This window comes from Magallana gigas, chromosome 9, assembly GCF_963853765.1.
Source record: "Magallana gigas chromosome 9, xbMagGiga1.1, whole genome shotgun sequence".
NCBI lineage: Eukaryota > Metazoa > Mollusca > Bivalvia > Ostreida > Ostreidae > Magallana > Magallana gigas.
Window position 1 is genome coordinate 39409095 of NC_088861.1, and position 20643 is coordinate 39429737.

The following is a 20643-nucleotide window of genomic DNA, read 5'->3' on the forward strand; positions in this document are numbered from 1 at the left end:
TAAACAGTTCCTCAATAAGTGTATCGAAGTTATTTATCTGTTTTTTATGCATAAATATAATAAAATCAAAAATCGAATCGCTTACCTGTTTGTTTACGTTATTGTGGCCATCCCGCGTACGATTTAATTTTACCGTAGCACAGGTAAATAAGTTATCCCGCTCGAAGAATATTCGGTTTTACAATTTAATTATTCATTTTGAGTACTACATTAATTGATAAAATCATTTAATTCTTAAATTTCGTTTCATTTAACTTGCATTCCTATATATTGAAGGTATGGGATAGGATAGGATAGGATAGAGCTTATTTGCAGGATAGGATGCAGGATACAGGATATAGGATAGGATAGGATAGTTTTGTCAACTTTCACGATAGCAGCACTGTAGTTAATTAATTAACTGAATTAAGGTGGGTCGCGGGTTTACCCCCTAAAAAATCTCACGAGAAAACATACCCTGAAAATTTGTCAATTCGTTTGTTAGCATTTAAACTTTATTATATAAAAAAATTATTAACTTTGCCTAAATTATTTTCATGCAAAGCCGCTTCAAACTTAGTATTGTTTTTTGTGCTGTTTTGACGCTTTTCTAATGAAATATATAGGAAAATGAGCATTTTTTTCTTCATTTTCGAATTGAAGTTATTTAAAGATATTGTAAATAACTTTTTAACAACTTAGACGAATCTAACAACATTTTCTGTACGTAAAGTAAAGGTGATTTACAAATTAATTATGTAAAAAAATTGATATGTGTTCTCGCTAGATTTTTTGCTATTTAATTTTATATTTCCGATTATTTACCGAAAATTGTCGCTTTTCCGTATTTGACGTCATGCTTGTAAGTACAACGTCAAAACTCGTTATTAATCTCTTTCATTAAATTTTCTTATAGGATTTACAAGAAAATCAATTTAGAATTGTTAAAACTGCAACTTTTTTTCAGAGTTATATTGAATGAATGTCTAGGATTTCTCTTTAACATTATATAGCACTATATAGCACCCCCACACCCCCCCCCCCCAAAAAAAAAAATTTAAAAAAATGTGGAAGTATAAGCACATTTTATCTGATATTTCGTACATGTACACATTCATACATTTATAACATTTGAGTAAAAGTGATTTTTTTTCAAAAGATAAAAAAGCTTATAATCATTAAACTAATTAAAAATACATAATATTTTTTAAAAAATGGTAATAATGAGTGTTTGGATAATTTGAAAGCACAAAAGAGATTATTTTGTCTGACAAGACAAGAAAAGAGAAGGCTTACTTGACCCTAATTATACAATCATGTATAACACGTTGTTTTTGTAAGATCACATGCATGCATTAACCATGATTCATTGTGCATTATTTGAACTGTAGAACTTGGAAAGTTTTTCACAAACAGAGTCAAGTTTTGTGATTTTCCCCCTCAGCATATTTTTTATCCCTTCCGTTCCTGCCCGTTTTCTAACTAAAGATATGTGAAATTCGCCAACTCCCTGCGCGGCTAGATTGCTGCACTGTGTTTTAGAGAGTACCTGTTCATTTATTAAACCACTGAAACTTGACAAATACATTTTTTTGTTGATCAGTTTTTGATTGTTAACGAGAACACTTTCAGTTGAAAATGATATGTCTATCAGTTTTTCATGTACGTTTGACACTCTTTTCAATAAAGCTGTCAATATGTTGACGTCGACTTCGGCATTATGCATGTTTTCAAACTGCTGCTCCATTAGGTCGGTTGATAGACTTTCCAGTTTGTAGGAGCCTCTTCCTGGATATTCTTTTTTGAAAAGATGCATTGAATCACTAAATCCAGCGATGTCCTTAAGGTGGTCATCCATCTTAAGTCTGCACATGGTGGACACTAGGATGCGCGCATCGAACTTTGCATTGTGCGCAACAAGCAGCGGCGATTTGTATTTTTTCAGCCATGCCAGGAATTCATCAACTGCACGTTTGCATGATGTAAATTCTACCGGAACAAGGTTATAATACATGGTCAGTCCATGCACTTCGATGCCAGTCAGCTTTGAAACGGCAGACGGGACAAAACCATTTTCTGGCATGATAAATCTCACATAATGATCAGATGTTTTTAAATCTCTTGCCGCAATTTGTATAATACTTCTTTCTGTAGCTGAAAATAAATACACAAAATGTCTTACATCTTTGAAACATATAATTACTTAGATTCTATATTTTCATCAATTCATAATATAAATGTATAGTAAACACTTACCAAATCCTGTAGTTTCTAGATCAAGAACAATAATTGAACTAGAAGAAGACTGAGCAGGGGAGACCACAGTCCGTTTTTTGTCGGTTGCCGGTAAAGGGATTTCTTGTATCTCTTCTTCAAGCTGAGCCTCTTCTTAATTTATTAAAACACCCGACTCGTACGTTGTTCCTTCCTTAAGTTCCTCTAGTGCTTGTGCAGAATGCCGATTTTCCTTTGCCCTTAGCCTATCCCGCTTCGCCTGGACAGTGCCCTGTTTGGCTCTCTTTATGTTTCTCTTCACGTCCAACTTTTGAAGCCTTTCTGCTGTGTGTTTTCCAGGTGAAAGATTGCACGTTTTGTTGACCTAGGTAATTAGAAGAGACAATTATGTATAACAAGATTATAAAAAAACATTCTTACACAAAAATATACCGGTAATTCGGTCACCCATCACCCTGACACCCCCCCCCCCCCTAATTTACGAATAATAAACGTGTTTTTTTTTTTTAATTTAGATACTTACCTCTAACCTATATTTGTGTCCCTCATTTTTCTGTGCTACAGATGCAGATAGGCGATAGGCTAAACTCTCTGACCCAGAATAGTGTTGTGATTTTGGCGCCTTCTTTGCAATCATTTGGTTGAGATTCTCATTTGAATTTGAAGACTCCAAATCAACAAGTTTGTCGGCATTAGCGGCATATTTAGCGAATACACAAGACAATGACTTCCGCAAACCCTCGTCGTGTAGGTCTTTGCCGTGCGGTAGCGACTTGTGCTTGTACAAATTTGGGGCTTTCAAAAATCCGCACCAGTGTACATCACACTTGACATGCTCTCCAAATGCATGGGGAACAATAGCCTCTAAATTTTTCTGCAGGGATGCTGGGCTACCTCGATTTTGCTGGACTGCGTATGAAAAACATTTCTTGAAATAGTAATTAATCTTCACACTCAAGTTTTTGTTTTCCTGTCGAAGTTTGTATAAATTGCTAGTAAGATTCTTGACGACATGATTTTTATCGCTAGATTTCGTTAACTCCGGGGAGATTGCTTTTTTAGCTCTGATGAATGTGGTTGTGTCATCATCCATGGTTAGCTTTTTGACATTAAAGCCTTTTTCTTTCAATGACTTGAGACATTTCACCGTTAAAAATGGTTCCATTCCCTTCGCGGATCCTGTCCAATTTCTCTTGCAGTTATGATTTTTAACTTGCGTTTTATTCCATCTGGCGTATGTACACTTCCGACATGATCTGCATGCTAAACCGAATCCGAGACATTTTCTGGTGTATTTGCCGACAACGGTTACGTGTCCTGAAAGGCTGTCATAATTCTGACCCGTCCCTCGCTTTTGCCATGCCCCATCACAGGAAACCTGTGGAACCTGGGTTCCGTCACCGCTAGAACAGATAAAAAAATTATTTGTAGATATCATTTGTTGTGTGTATAATTCATGAGATTAGCATTTCATATTTTACTCTTTGGATATGATTAAGAGCAAATTGAAAGTGGAGGGGGGGGGGGGGGACAGACTAATCCTCAGAAATATTGAGGAAAAAAAACTACTTCCCAAAATCAAAATCATGGAAATCCTAATCCGGGGGGGGGGGGGGGGGGAGGGGGGGGGGGGTATGCCTATCCAACTTCTCAATCTTTCAAGGTAAATTTAGGAACAATTATCTTTGCTGCGAGAAAAAGTGGGGGGGGGGGGGGCTGAACCCTCTATGATGCTATGTCCCTTATAGTTAGGTCTATCTTTGCCAAAAAAATGGGGGGGGGGGGGGCTTAACCCCCCCAAGCCCCCCCCCCCCCCTTCCGACGCCTATGTCATGGTTTGGAAATGTGTGCGTGCGTGCCTTTGTAAGAACAGTTATATATACATTATTCATGTGAAGTGTTAGAGTTAATTTTACTTTGCATAACGAAATAGAAGTCATTTTCCATTGTGTGTTTTTTAAATACTGTATATAACTTTAATTGAAGTGATACCTGTTAGTACATATTATTTCATCCCGCAATGCATTATTGCATGATTTATCTGCAACTTCTTCGAATGCACGTCCAACTTCTCTCTCTCTTTCTTTTAGAGTTTTGTGGTTAATTGATGGAATATTTAATTCTGCTAAAATGTTGTTCATTTGTTGCTCCCCTATGCCAACATTAATCATTGCTGTAATTGTGAAAAATCCAATCTTAATATGCCAGCCGATCATATAATATTGCATAGAGAATGGGAAGTACATTTAAAACATATGTATATCTTTGTCATCATGTTAAATCTATGAATATTTTGTCATTCAAAATCTATAAATATATTTTAATCATATTAATTGAATTAAAAACTTGATATGGAATGCATATACAACAAAAAGCATGCAAATTCCATGCGAGAAATGTTTTGTGTAAGCAATATAGCTTTTCATGTAAACTGAAACGTTTCGGACAATTCATGCAAAGCGTGCAAGAGTGGCTTTTTTTCTAATCGTGTTAAACGTATATTTTTTTTTCGGAATTCTTCTCAAATGTTGTCAATTATCTCAGATTGGCGCCCACATTCTACACTTCCCCAAACGTTTGTGAACGACATGAAATTTATGTATACTCAGAAATTGATATACTTACAAATAAACATATTAACCTACTTAAATTTAATCATGAAATTATAGGTACATATTAACCTGTTATATTTTTATTATGTATTTGAATCTAATCATAAGGCCCGCTTACCTGCTGCGAGTTTTGTGTTTACGTCAAAACATTTAGCGGGACCAGACTTGTTTGCTGTGTTGTGCTTTTTCCCCGTATATACTGGGCTGATGCCATTGCACTCCGAACACTTTATGTAAAAAATGGAGGCTAGACCATATTTCCTCTCACTGACACACCATTCTAGTCTTAAAGGATTGGAGCAATGGACACAGGATCGCAAACCCTCAATCAAAATGTCTAGTTCTATCACTCTCCTCTCCCCGTTCCATACATTGGCCTGACTGTCGAACTCTTCTGTTGTCTGATTTTCTTCAACACTTTCCTCTTCTTCTTTTTTGGTGAAACGTTTTAAATTGGATAACTTCTTACTAGTTTTTGCAGAAATGATCCTTCCTTTGTGTCGCATTTTCAGAATTCAAACATTGAATCCATGACAGGTAATGTTATTATGACGTAATTTTATATACATATATGACATAAAAAGTAAAGCCATTTCCCGCAAAAATGAAAATTTCTATAATAATAAGTCAGACGCAAATATCTAACTACAGAAAAAAAAACAATTATAAGGATTTACAACTTGTCATAATATTGTTTAATTTTCTATTGTTACGTATATCTAAATTGTGAAGATGAATTTAAAGGGGGCACAACACCTTCTATCAATTTCTTTATATGTATTGTTAAAAAGACTGTTTAAAAAATGTATAAACTAATCTGTTTGATTAATATCAGTAAACAGAGTTCAATGCCTTACCACATCCCTCGTATTTAATATTGGAACCTGGATAATATTGTTTGTACATTACATGTCCTGTATAATATATACTGTAGAATAAAATAAATATTTCATGTTTATTATTAACAGGGAACGGAAGAAATTTTAGATTTGTAAAAATATGTGTGAGAGTAACCGGTTCCCCATCTAAATATTTCCATGTTCTGATTAGTAAACAGTCTCAAAAATGGGTGATATTGAAAATTCACTTTCTACATGTACGTACATGTATCTTATGGACTTTTTATTGGCAAAATTATAAAATTACTTGACTACTTTCCTCTCTATTTCTGGGTCCGAATAGCCATACATAATATACTGAACTATAGTTCATGCTCATTTTAAAGTGGAGCAATGTTTCTTTGTTAAAGATTTAATCGTCGAATTATTTTACATACCCAAGTTTGTGACTACACTATTGACATTAATGAGTTTTGATGTATTCACTTATACTGAAACACAGTATCGCTAGCTCCAGTTTTTACTGATTATCAACGTAAATATGTTTTGTTCCTGCACTTCCTCCTTATAATTCATACATGAATTTTTAAAGCGATATCTTAATCTTTTTCTAATATAACCTGTGGAGTAAGGTTATATAATGTAAATAGTGTGAAATGTCTCCATTGTGACGTCATAAACAAATGTACACAAATCGGCCGCTCGAGTCGTCAAAGTTGCGTACAGAAATTGATGACGAAAGCAAACCCGCGACCCACCTTAAAGCTATATAGTAACATTTAGTGAAATTAATTCCTTGTGTGAGACCTTAAAAATATGGTTGCGATGCGATAGTCTGACTGGATTCTGCCACCAGCTAGATCTTTACCTGGGCAGAGAGCAGTATCGAGGGGTGACACTCGGACAAGCAGTCGTGGAAAAGCTAACCGCTGGCCTGGAAAACAAAAACTTCCACATCTTCTACGATAGTTGTTTCACATCACTTGCTAAATCATTGCATTTACCCGCGGAACCATTGTCCGAAATAGGAAAGGATTTGCTGCAGATTTGAAAAATGTTCCAAACATGACACAAGGCGATTTTTTGATAAGGTATGATTAAACAACTATGCGATGCCTTGACGATCAGAGCATTTTGTGCAGTTTTGTGAATTTGTGTATAGTATAGTGTATGTTTTTTTTTAATTATTATAATACGATGTATACAAATACATTACTTGTGATTTATAAGTTGTGAATGAAATTATTTTTTTTAATTTGTGGGGATTTCGATGTCACGGGGTCCAGCTTAACTCAAATTAAAAATAGTTATGTTAAAAATATTACATGGTATTACATATAACATAACATTTAAAATATATTTCATGATGAAATATAAATTCAAATGAAAATCGAACTGTTAAAACATTGTTTAACCTTCTTACTTTTTCTTATTCTGCTATCCACCTCTTAATGCTTTACTTCTCATATCTTGTATTGTATGCACAGGCAATATGGAAATTTGACTGCGACCCTGTGGATGGATAGTATACCCATTGCTGTATTCTCAACCGCCGCCTCACCCCTGGATAGGAGCACTAACGCATTCAGGAGATTAAAAGACGGAACAGTCATTTATGTTCCTCGTCCGGAAAGTGTTGGCCTCTATCAACAATATTATCGAGATGTTGATATCTTTGACCAATAAGGATCGAAATACTCCGTCGGCAGACCGAGCAAAAAATGGTGGAAATATGTGTTGCATTGTCTCATCAACACTGCTATCATTAACGCATTTATTATCATGAAAGAGAGCCTACCAAGTCTACCTAAAAAGAAGTATCGCATGGCGTTCTAAAATGTTCAAGACGATCCCACCGCGACGGAAGAAGATGCCGTTGCGTTGTTATGGCGCTGTAGAAGACTTTAATGCGTTTACCCTTGGCGTTTTACATTATTTAAGGACGCAGCTGGATCGCCGTGAGGACGCAGCTCCGGTGTGACAGGGGTTTAAGCATGAAATTGTTTTTCCATTTAAAAGTGTCGGTTTTTATTTTTAGTTGTCGATAGTAACAGGGTTGAACATTTAAAATATGATCCGTAGATGAAAAGAAATTAGTACTTATCTAATAAGCCAATCTATCATAGATTATATAATATAATTTATTGCTAGACATGTAAAATACAACGATGAAAATTTAATTACAATCACCGGATACATTTCGAGGATAAACAAGAGGCCCATTCGCTCACCTGAGGAACAATAGGTATCATAAAATCAGCTTAATGGAGTTATAATACAAAATATCTGGACAATGTACAATAATACATGTAGATCCTCTATAAATAAAATCCATTTTTCCCTCTGGATGTTCTTTTGTTTATAATCATTAGTCCCTTTTCTAACAGGATGGTTTTATAGTCATATCACATGTTGAGTATTGCAGTTCTCAAAAAGATCCTTAATAATTGTTTATATTTGGGATATAAAGCTACATCAAACTCTGAACCTTCTTGTGGGGCCAAAGAATTGTCCTGGAGCCAAAGTCTTAACAATTATAAAGAATCACCTGGCTGATTAGTTTCTGAAAAGAAGATGTTTAAAGATTTACTCTATATTTTCCTACGTAAAACTTTGACCCCCCATTTGTAACCCCACCCCACCCACAGGGGGTCATGATTTTCACAACTTTGAATCTAAACTACATTAGGATGCTTCCACACAAGTTTTAGCTTTCCTGGCTGAATAGTTTCTGAAAAAAAAATGTTTAAAGATTTACTCTATATTTTCCAATGTAAAACGTTGACCCCCCGATTTGTGGCCCCACCCACCCACAGGGGGTCATGATTTTCACAACTTTGACTCTACACTACAAGAGAATGCTTCCACACAAGTTTCAGATTTCCTGGCTGATTAGTCTCTGAGAAAAAGATTTTTAAAGATTTACTCTATATATTCCTATGTAAAATGTTGACCCCCATTGTGGCCCAACCCCACCCACAGGGGGTCATGACTTTCACAACTTTGAATCTTCACTACCTGAGGATGCTTCCACACAAGTTTTAGCTTTCCTGGCTGATTAGTTTCTGAGAAAAAGATTTTTAAAGATTTACTCTATATATTCCTATGTAAAACTTTGACCCCCGATTGTGGCCCCACCCTACCCCTGGGGGTCATGATTTTCACAACTGTGAATCTACACTACCTGAGGATGCTTCCACACAAGTTTCAGCTTTCCTTGTTTTATGGTTCTTGAGAAGAAGATTTTTGAAAATTTCTCAAAATTGTCCATTAATTTCTAATTATCTCCCCTTGAAAATGGGTGTGGCCCTCAATTTTTTGAATCTCCTTTGCCAAATGATGATTTGTGCCAAGTTTAGTTGAAATTGGCCTAGTAGTTCTTGAGAAGATGTTCAAAATATGAAAAGTTTATGGACAGACGGACAGACAGACGGACGGACAGACGGACGACAGACAAAATGTGATCAGAAAAGCTCACTTTCAGGTGAGCTAAAAAGCATTGATATCATAGTTAATTTTAGGAGGTAATCAAGGTAATGACCACGAACCGTTGCTATGTGAACTTTGGAGAATATACAAAAAGCTCACCATACAGTGTATTTCACAACGAGAGAAATCTAATACAACATAAACTATACTTATCCATGAAGAGAAAAAACACGTGTACATGTAATTATAAATTGTCAACAATCAAAATAATACATAATCATTTAGAATTATCAAACATAAATGATAGTTTTAACAGGCAGTGTTCCTTTTGAACTTTTTGCTAAACAAACGTACGAAAGACCTAAGGTCGATATTGATTGTGTATATGAAGCAATAGCTGGATTAAACATTGTCTTTTATCAAGTACAATAAAATGGCCCATGAACGGCACCACTGCCTGAGTATCGATTCTTTCATTCTTTATTCATTTAAAACTAGGACACTGGTATTATCTAACATATATATATATACAGATGAACTCAAAATAAACAATAAAACAGTCGGCAAGGTTCACGAGTGTATATGAACAATAAAATGCTTTTTTATTTATGCAGGATATGAAGGTGGCGACATTGCAGAAAAATTGATAACGCGAAAAAATAAATTAACACAGAGGCCAGTGCTTCTTAATTCTACAATGAACATGAACTCGTGAATATGCAAAGCATTTGACAGTGTAAGATCTGCACTGAGTTACACGGAGATCGACCGAAGCAAAACGAAACGGTTAACTGTCATTATATAATTTGAATAAAAACGGGAGAAAAAAAAGATCTGAGTTCATAATTTTCATTCTCAGGCGTCGATTGATCAAACGGAGAAATCGTTGCGGTTGTATTTATTTTCAAATACCATGCACATTTTTTTCTATTACCTGCACATCTTTATTTAAACGTCTCTATTTGTAAATAACTATATTCATGTAATTTCATTTTTTAATTAATCTATAGAAAGAAAGAGTTTCACACATTTTGAAGTATAATATTAAGTAGCCAAAGTTTACCACAATTCTGCAATTTGAACATTTATTTTTTCAAATTAAAACGTTTAAAACCGATTTTAAAAAATGCTGTATGCAATGCGATATTAGGATGTAACGAATGAGATTCTATGGGATTTCAATGCTATGCTATAAGATGTTGATGTTATGCTACGTTATGGTGTATGTTGTTAAAGATATGCTTGTACACAGAGTGTCTCCGAGAATTTTAAATGTTTATGAGAACATTTGTTCGTTTTTAGGGTTTCGATCGCGATGTGCATGCCCCAATGAATGTTGTATCTTTATGAAAAACACCTGTTCTGAGGTGCTCAGCAGGTACAACAAACAAAAAAAACCAAAAAAAACCCCAAAAACAAGAGACAGGGAATACTCGTGATTTTTTTCTAATTAAAAGTAAAAATCCCTTTTTAAAAATACAACAAAACAAAAGAAAAACGTGCACATGTACCAAGTGGTACGCTTATTTATAGTAAAATTAATGTAGCTTTTAATTTATTCCTTTTCCAAAGAGTGGAAACAAGGAACAAACTCACTTTATTCCGATTATTGTTTCCGGGTTTTTTTAAGGAATAAGGAATGACTATCATTCTTTGAGTATTATTATCAACTCATAGTATTCAGAGAATTTTCCTTATCACTTATATTTATACAATTTTAAACCATCGTACATTAAAATATTTAAATATAAATAAACAAACCCCGTTGGTGCCTCAATTTTGCTTCATTTGAAGTTATAGGTTATATAGTACAAAATCGATACGTAGTGTTATCACAGGCAAATACATTGGAAAATGTAAATATTAACATTTAATGTTTCAATGTATTTAAATTCACACATGACATTTAACTAATATATATGCATAAAAAATACAATTCCTTAATCCAGTTACATATACGAATGGCCATAGATCTTATAGATGTATGTATCCTTTTGCTGTTTTCTTCTTTGCTTCCCTGTTCTTTAATTGAAGTTCTTTTGTGCATTCAAAGGGCAATCCTCACCTTATGTAAATCAAATCTTGTTAATGGTATATTTATGAATCATAAAATCCACCCTTATTTTCGATTCACTGATCGTATAATGATATTTATATCATACATATTAAACAAATTTAATATACCTAAACCGTGTCTTTTTTAATAATACATTGATAGACTTGATGAACATCATCATTTTTCCTATATGACGTTAAATTGTTTTTCTCTCAATGCATTTCGATAAATAATAGGAAATGGTATGTGCTTGACCAAGGAACGATACTGTATGTAGTTCAGCTGGTCCTTATTTTGTTTGACTTACTTAAAAATCGAGTAAATGACATTTTTCGCAACTTTATATATAAAATCAAAGTACTGTAATCTTATTTGATTTTTATATCAACCACTCGGTACATACAAGGCAGTCGCTTTTTGCTTCATTAGAATATCTTGAGACAATACTCGTGTTGAATTTCACAATTTGACAGTTATTGTTCAAATCTTCGATCTTTATAACCAATAGTTTGGGATATAGAAAACAAGAAGCCCGTGTGCCTTTTCGCTCACTTGCGAAACAATGGCTTTATATGGGCGTCCATATTGTGCCATATGGCCCCTCGGTATATAAGCAAAATATAAATATCCGAATTTTACACTTCTTTTTGCTCATACTTAATCTTTGAAATATTAACCTTTATGAAATAAATTTTGTATCGACCATAAGAACATCCATTGCAAGATTTTAAAACTAATTTTTCAAAAGGGGTTCGCTGTTAACCTCTAATTCCCTTTATTCTAGTCCCCAACGTAATAAAAGCGATCAAAATATAGGAGAGCATATACATGTAGGTACCCCCCCCCCCCTCACCTACTTACTTATAATATATACCTTTTTAAAAAAAGCCAGTATGGGAAATACGAAAATTGTACCTCGATGCACTCAATTCCTAACATTTAAATCATTCAAATTTTAAAAGGTCTTCTCCATTATAAACGATTGTCGTTTACCTGGCGTAAACTTGTGATACGTTTAATAACCTTACTCACTTGTTTGATGAATACACTCCACTGAAAATGTTTCACGTGATATGTTAAGGAGTTATTCTAATCGATATGCCTGTTATCACTCTACTGTACTAAGACCCACTCATTACTTTCATCTATATTCAAAAACAACAAGTGGCTACAAACAAAGATGATTTACTCTGCAATATTTTCTGAAAAAAACTAAACAATTTGGGTATATTTCATATAATTCAATACAAAAGAAGGGGCCCCATACAGTAAAAATAGTATATCATCCTTTTAATTTGTCTGTACATGTATATTTAAATGTTAAGCAAAACATTTCTAATCATCAACCAAATTCTGCTAGATTTAAGTCACATTTATGTTCACATGAGTTAATAACATTCAACCTAAGATTTTTGAATTTGGTATTAATTTTACTATTCAACATTTCAAATGTAAACAAACAAAAGCATGTCCTCAGCTCTGTGTACAAAAATGGTACTATGCGTAAAGCTCTGTATCTTGCTTAAAACTCGAAACTTAAACCTCAAATACGGTTAGTTTATTAAAAAAATGTAAAGAACTAAAACATAGTAAAAATGCACCAATAGAAAAAAGAGCACAGTTTATTTTCAAAATGAATCATATATATACCTACATATTTCCATCAGCGAAATTAATTTCTGAATTTAGAAGTACAACTGAAAATGATGAGCATCTTAACAAGACATATTGCATTAAGGTAGCTCGCGGGTTTACTGCATGTGAGAAAACCTACCCTGACATTTTGTCCGCGTGATTAATAGGTTTCAGAGTTTTATTTCTAAAATTTATTTGACATTCGTCTGCGTGGTATTGATGTTTTTGTGATTCAAACACAGTGTCGCTGATAAAATCATCCAATGCCATTTCAATGAAATATATAGTAAAATGCATATCTTAGTCGAAAACCGCATTTCAAAACTATGCTCCAAACTTTTAAACGATCTAGACGAACTTAATTTTACTGAAAACAATAATAGAATAGATAATTTTGAATCAATTTATAAAAATAATCAGTATTTTCACAGATCAACTTTAAAGATTTAAAAGATTTTACAAAAACCTATATTTTCATCATGACGTTAGCCCGACGTCATCAATTTCATACGTCCGAAAACCAAAAATGAAAATGCGCTGGTTGACAAGACTAGCTGATTAATACATATTAGAACATGCAAATCTAGTTAACATTATTATGAATGTTTTCAAATGCATAAATGCAATTATTGTAAGGTTGTAAAGAGAGAAACATGGCTACTTTTCTTTTCATGAAACACAATGAGTCAATAATTCACTGCAAAATAATAACCATACAACTATTGACATATTAATAAGTTTGTAATCGTATACGATAACTAGCTAAAGCCAAAATAATTTTAATAGTAGATCGATATTTGAAAATACAGAATTTAAAATTGTAAAACGAGCGAAGTTTATGCATACGGTTCAATTTATTTACAATGTACTTGTCTAAACATGATTTTAGATGAAAGAGTTCCAATGCACAATCATAGAACTAAATACGACAATGTATGTCACGTCTCCAATTTTTTAGCACTTGATAATTATAAAGGTTTGTATAAACTGCAATTTAGCTTTATGAAATATTTCATTTTATGTTTCTAAAGATCATGTGTTACCTTTAAAAGAAATGTATGAGTTTGCTATGACGGTCACCTCTTTACTTCGAATCCTATTGAGACTTCAGCAAACCCGCGAGCTACGTTAATGAACCATTACCAGCTGATTACCCAGATATCATGACAAATTTTTGTAAGTCCTTTATGCATCAGAGTGTGCTCATCTTGCGCAGGTAAACTATCAGCTGTCTGATTTATTAAAGTTCTGTTTGATTTAATACAACTGTACGTAAAAATTCCAAAATACAGATTCCCAATGTTGAATAGTATAATTATTAAAAATAAAACGAATCTCAAATCAAGCTTAATCTACCCTATCAAGTGAAAATATAAACGCATTGAAATATTAAGCCTAAATTTACTTTACAAATGGGCAGTGATATATCTTACACGTTTCATAGATTTCCTTCGCACGTGAACAAACAAATTCTTCCTTGTCAGATTAACTCCTTCATCATGCGTCCAATATTGCTGCTTTAAACAAAGAACATCGTTTTCGGGATATACTTTATATTTACATTTCCATAGGGATGTTTTGTGCTTAAATTTGGTTGAAATTGGCCACGCGTTTTTAGAGATCAAAATGTGAAAAGTATACATACGATCGGAATGACGGACGGACGACGGACAAAAAGTGATTAAAAAAGTTCACTTGAGCTTTCAGTTCATGTTAGCTAGAAAGGCTTGCTAAAATCAATTTAGTATATGCCCTTCAGCGGTGCTAGAAATAAATTGGAAATTCACAAATGCAATTAGAGAGGAATTTGACATCGGTAGAGTCATTCATTCTATAAAACTGGTGATCAACCAATCACAATTGAAAGTGGTCAATTTTAGTTCCAAGTGCACATGTACTTTGAAACTATTTTTTTACTAGCTGAATTTTTTCTATAACATTCTAAAAAGTTTTTTAACCGTTTTAACCACTGACAGACATAGAAAGTGTACATATGCAAACCAAAAACACGTGGTGTTAATGGTATACCTCACTAAAGGATACGACGGGTCGAGTGCCCTGTTCTAGTGTAAGCCGTTGGAGTTGAAAACAAATAACCTCAAAAGGTGATGATATTTATCTTAATTGTTGTATTGACCATCATAACGTTTACCTGTTTGTTATCAAGATATGCACATGTCAGATATGATAATAAATAAACATGAAAAGCTGAACGCGCGGGATTGAAACTGACCGCTAATGGGGACCTGATTAAAGATGACCGTAACAGCAGGTGTGACCTTATAAAATGTAGGGGCTTGCTAATATAGACTTCAATATAAACTTTAGTAATAAACATAGTCTTTTCGAATCAGTAAACTTTACCTGCTTTTGGTTTTTCAAGCGATTGTCTTCTTTTGGGTTTCTTTCCATTTCTCTTCCAAACAGTAAACACAATGAAGCCAATAATGGCTATGGAGAGAGCAATCACGATAACAGCAATTTCTATTGGCTTGGGGTCCATCTTCTCTTCTTCTTCTGACCTAAAAGAATTTCGAAATGAATATCAATCTACACATTCCTTGAATTTGAACTTGGTTTTATTGTCACCTAATCAAAGCATGGTAATTTCGACAGATTTTGATTTGATTTTACACCAAAGAAGTTTACAGCATAGTAATTTTTTAACATCGCTATCCATTACATGTAAATATTGTATGTACTCGTATGTCAGTTGGAGAAAGAAAAAAAATGTTTAACATGCATATTAAAAAGCAATGCATTGCCAGAGTGAAGTCATACAATCATGTTTAGCAAAATATTGAAAATCCCCCTAAATATGAAATGAATTGCGTGAAATGCATTTTTATCTAATATTCAATAGTGAAAAATAAACGAATCTCTTTAATTTGAGCTACTAAACAACCTAGAAACTAACTATCTTTTAAATGCGTCTCGCACGGTCATTTTATTTTATCATTATTCAATACTAACACCTCTACTAAGAATAAGCAAGAACCAGCTGAAATCAAGACGCTTGTTGGTTTTTTTTTCCTGGCAAACATCTAATAATCTATATTGTTTCTTTTCTAGCAACCTAACTAGTTATTCCAGTGTTTTCCGGTAACGTGGTTATACATGTACATTTTGTAGAGCAAATCAATATTAATTACTGCGGATTTGTTTATATGACTCTTGAATATAATAAACTTTAAAATGAGTCACACCTTGCTAAGACTTTGATTTATACTACTATATTAAAATAATAGACTCGAATTTTTGGGCTTTAATACCGAGAAATTGGAAGAATACTGTCTTTTGTTTTATATATTTTTAACAAAATTGGTACTTGGAGATTACCAATTTGTTTTTATTTTTTCTGAATCAGGCTTCGCCAAGTAATAATCAACGAAAATTCCTTTTAAAAATCCGGAAATCGTCTGAATTTTTTGGATTTTACAATCTTGCGCATGCGCATTACATTCACGCTAAATCACAGGATGCTCTTAGTTTATGTTTTCACAATATCACACATGGATAAACTCAAAAACGATGATTCAAATACATGTAAACTTTCATTAAAAAGAAAGTGAGTGCACAAGATTACAAGTAAGTTTGCAGGAATCCTCGACACGAATTAATTGGGATTCAAATGTCTATAACCTCGAAAGGCTATGAACAGGTTTCAACAAAAATATATTATATTGAGAGTCGAAGTACATGGCTATTCCGGTTATTAAAAAACTCACAAGCTATCAAAAAATGGCAATGAGAGGTAAACCGATAACTAGTTGTAAATGTTAATGCAAACATATTTTAATGAAGTTATATTGTGTATATCCTAAAAAAACTAGTAATAAGAAAAGAAAATAGTGTTCATACAGCAGATCTAGAAATCAATAACAACAAATTCAAATATACCGGCATATTATAATCCAACATCATGTTATAATAACAAACATTTAAAACAAAAAAGTTTAATTCTTTTTAAAAAGACCACAAGTTGGATTTGAATCTCAAACACTGAATGTTTGTATTCACTAATCCAGGACGAAACCACTGAGCCACGCGAGACTGTTAATATGCTCTGTAAAGTACTGTTTGAAACAACATTGTCATATCAATGGGTTTGTTTTTTATCATTCAAAAAAATAATTTGAAAAAGTACATCAATTAGTCATCTTTGGGTCATCTCTCCATCTTTTTTTAAAAAGCGACATTTTCAATGTCGAAATATATTATCTTTACACGTTTCAAATTTGTGGAGAGAAGACCCAGAGACAACAAAATCATTTAAAAACAGTTGTAAATAAGTAGGATTTTGCGCGAATTGCATCATGTTGCTATATTTAGACCCGTTTTATGATAAAACCTTTTGCATTTCAAATATTTTTCCACTCATTCCACATCCAACAGAAACCAAATAACGCTTATAATTCGAAAAATATTCAAAATTAATTGATGAAATTTTCACTCTCCTTGTGCGCCCAGATTCCTGCCGAATGTACATCTTAAAGCTGACATGAATTCATAAATACGCATTATTTCCCTTTTATCTCCGACTACCGCCATATTAGTTGTCGATTTCTATTGTTCTGCTCATCGCTACACACCCCCTATATAAGCTGAGAGCACTATTCATGCTTCACCGCATTCAGGTATTTCATGCACCCGAACACGTTGCCTTGGACGAAAAGACGTGTAGAAACGCTTTTTGAAGAAAAATAAAATGACAACCACTGCACTGACAAGATATATTCAATACACGATGAAACAAGAAAGACTGAAATCCAGGCGCTGATACTTATAAAATTCCTCGATAATTGTGAACCGTTTTCCTGTGTATGTTATAACATCGCACATGCGCAAACAACACTGTGGCAGATCGAGCAATGTCAATGATCGCATGGATTTTAGAAACGGTGGAACGGATGGAAACGATGTTACATTGTCATTTTCTTGGACTTACTATTATTTATCTACTGTGTTCGATGTAGTGCCGCCGTAATTTTCAAAATAACGCAGACGTTATCCACTCTGTATGAACGACACACGTGTTTGATGTGAATGCGTAGTGAGGCAGCACTGTATGTGCAAAATAATAAAGATTTCTGGAAAATCCTTTCACAGAATAAAAATATTTTGTATTTCATTGATTGTTGTTTTCTTTATTCTTTACTACAAACATTTTACTACAATGTGTAGTTCATGCATTTAGAAGTCCGTGCAACCTGAATGCCTCGATCGGAAAGCAACCGACCGTAACTTTCTCAACCGATATATATACCCCAGTGGCAGTAGAGGAGCGATCGAAGCTAATATGGCGACCAAATGCTTTTATGAATTCAAGTCAGCTTTAAGCGCCCACTTTCTTTGCTATATATATTCTGTTTATGAAAGAAAATACGGGAGATAACTCTAACTTAGTGCGTTTAATATGAAAAATTCCGAGAGTTCTGAATGTCAACACGGTGTGCAAATTTAATGTATTTCGTAAATGCCCGACATAATATGCAATGTCAACTCGTGCACGCCCGGGTCAAAGTCTAGTTTAAGGATGAAAATGATTAAACTCAAAGAACAAGAAGGCTTGTGCTTAGCGGAGTTTTTCCATATGTGCATATCATTGAAAATTAACATGAAATGAAACAAGGGGAAGTTTCAGTTCTAATGATTTTATTAAAATGGAGTGTGGAAAAAGTAAAATTTTTCAACGAAAAAATGGTGGAAAAAGTGGCCAAGCTCACAAATCCTACGCCGCAACCATGATGACTTAAAAAAAAAAAATAAACAAAAACATCATAACATCAAAATTTCCTGCAAATATGCACATCTATACTTTTATTTAAAACAACAACAAAATTATAAAGTTTTAAGTTCAACGTATAACAAAATGCTGTGCAGAGGTTCAAGTAAATGCACTGAAGAATTGAAACAGGACTGACGGAATGACTGAAAAAAACATTGATTCTTTATTACGTTAAAACATGAATCGTTATACCCCTCACGTCATACGTGTTTATTGTAGTGTGTACTATAGTTTATGTTTTAAACAAGAAAACCGATAATTGAATGAAAGCATCTTGTAACAGGTAATAGATTTGAACATGATGCGAATATGATTCGTTTATTCATTGTATAATGTACGGAAGATGTAAATACGTGTGTGCACTATGATATCGGATAACTAGAAAAATTATGAAGTTGGTGAATATTTAAGAGAAAATAAACCATATCTTTAAGTTTAAGTTTAAAAATCTAAACTCATGAAGCCCCTCTGTGACAAGAGAATGACTTATAGTTGTAAACTTTAGCGTTGTCTTTAGTTTTTAAAAATCTATACTTATAAATTAAGGCATTTTGCAAATAAACTACAAAATGCCTTCTCCAGAGTACAAGCTTACACCTTTGGTATTTCAACACATGTGAGATTATGTAAAATTGAATTTTAACTGGTAAGTCATTATTGTAAAATTAATCAAATACCTACTTTCATTTTCGATAAACAAGCCCGAAATACCAAAAATGAGAGTATGGGGGTAGACACGCTTTGGTAGATCCAAGTCAAGGAAAGTCTCGATAAAAGTATATACTGTTGACTGGGTTGACTAATTAACATCATGGCGTAAAGTGTTGGGCGAGTTAACTATCGGCTTTGACAACATATGCATGTAAATGGATGATAATGCATAACCTAGCGTGTTTTAATTTCATATATTTTCATACCACGACTGATTGGTTGTACACCTTAAACATTATTGAACATATGATTGTATTCTACGTCTATATCCTGTCAATTGCAACTTCTCGGGAAGTTGCAATTGCTATGCTGTATGGATAAATGATGTAAGCATAAAACGGGAAAGCCTAATTGGGATTCCCCCCCCCCCCCCCCCCCCCCCCCCCGATTTTTTTTCCCTTTAATCTGACTTTCTTTTTTGCGATAGTAATAGAAATTATATTAAAAATTGACCTTAAGAACCAAATTTAGAGAGACACGCACTAAATTATTATACCTATTTACTGGATTGAAATAAATACATGCAGAATAAAAAAAAGTCTAGTTGTTTTTGCTCAAGTCAGTTGCAACAAACCGGCTTAATCGGCTCACCGTCTATGAGATCGATCAATCAATCCGATATATTTCTGTAGTCAGTCAGTAACAAATTTAATAAGTGTGTGGTTTTCCCGAGGGCTTTCAAGTGTGGCATTTATTAACAAAAAGGGATGATCTTCGCATATCCATGCAAAAGTGACCTTACATCTTGTCCAATTGTACAAAATCAAACTCTTCAAAATTATCATTCTCACCATTTAAATCTTTAGAAGCTTTGCTGCGCCCTTGTTTAAGACCTTTTCGATTTTATACGTTTTCTCCCTTTCCTCCGCAGAGGTTTGGGTAAATTTTGACCCTCCCAATAAATTCTGCTGCAGACATAACAATGTGACGTCAATCTAAAGGGCAACTACACTTTTTTTAAATGCATTCCAAAGGGCTAATAGTTTACTTTAGATATCTTAAGAACTTTCAAAACATGTTTTCTGTGTTAAATAAAATGAAATGTCGAGATTAGTAGGCGAAGCGTCGGTAATAGCGGCCATATTGCCGAATATTAATTATCGCCAGATGGACATAAAGATATATCCTGCAGTCACGTGTCATGTAAAAACCAATAAAAGTGTGACGTTTCTGTCAAGGGATAATAAAACAGTATTCGCCGGTAAGTAGAGTATGCCCATTGTTGTATACTAATAAATGCGTGTAACATACAAGATTTTCCTAGTTTTATCCCTGTTTTCAATTTACCTTTTTAACACGTTTTACATATATACATTACATACATTTACATATAAAGTATTTATACAACACACAACTTAC

At 33.7% G+C, this 20643-nt stretch overlaps 1 protein-coding gene across 1 annotated transcript; it reads right to left on the bottom strand.

Moving 5' to 3' along the window:
- Nucleotides 1–1032: 1032 nt before the first annotated feature.
- Nucleotides 1033–6428, bottom strand: LOC117683621 (uncharacterized). The gene is made up of 5 exons (XM_066071887.1): nucleotides 4945–6428; nucleotides 4207–4387; nucleotides 2738–3617; nucleotides 2236–2578; nucleotides 1033–2133 (listed from the first exon to the last, which is right to left on the bottom strand). Exons 1-4 carry the CDS (start codon nucleotides 5330–5332, stop codon nucleotides 2369–2371), a joined length of 1659 nt encoding a protein of 552 aa, XP_065927959.1. The 5' UTR covers nucleotides 5333–6428; the 3' UTR covers nucleotides 1033–2133; nucleotides 2236–2368.
- Between the last annotated feature and the right edge of the window lie 14215 nt (nucleotides 6429–20643).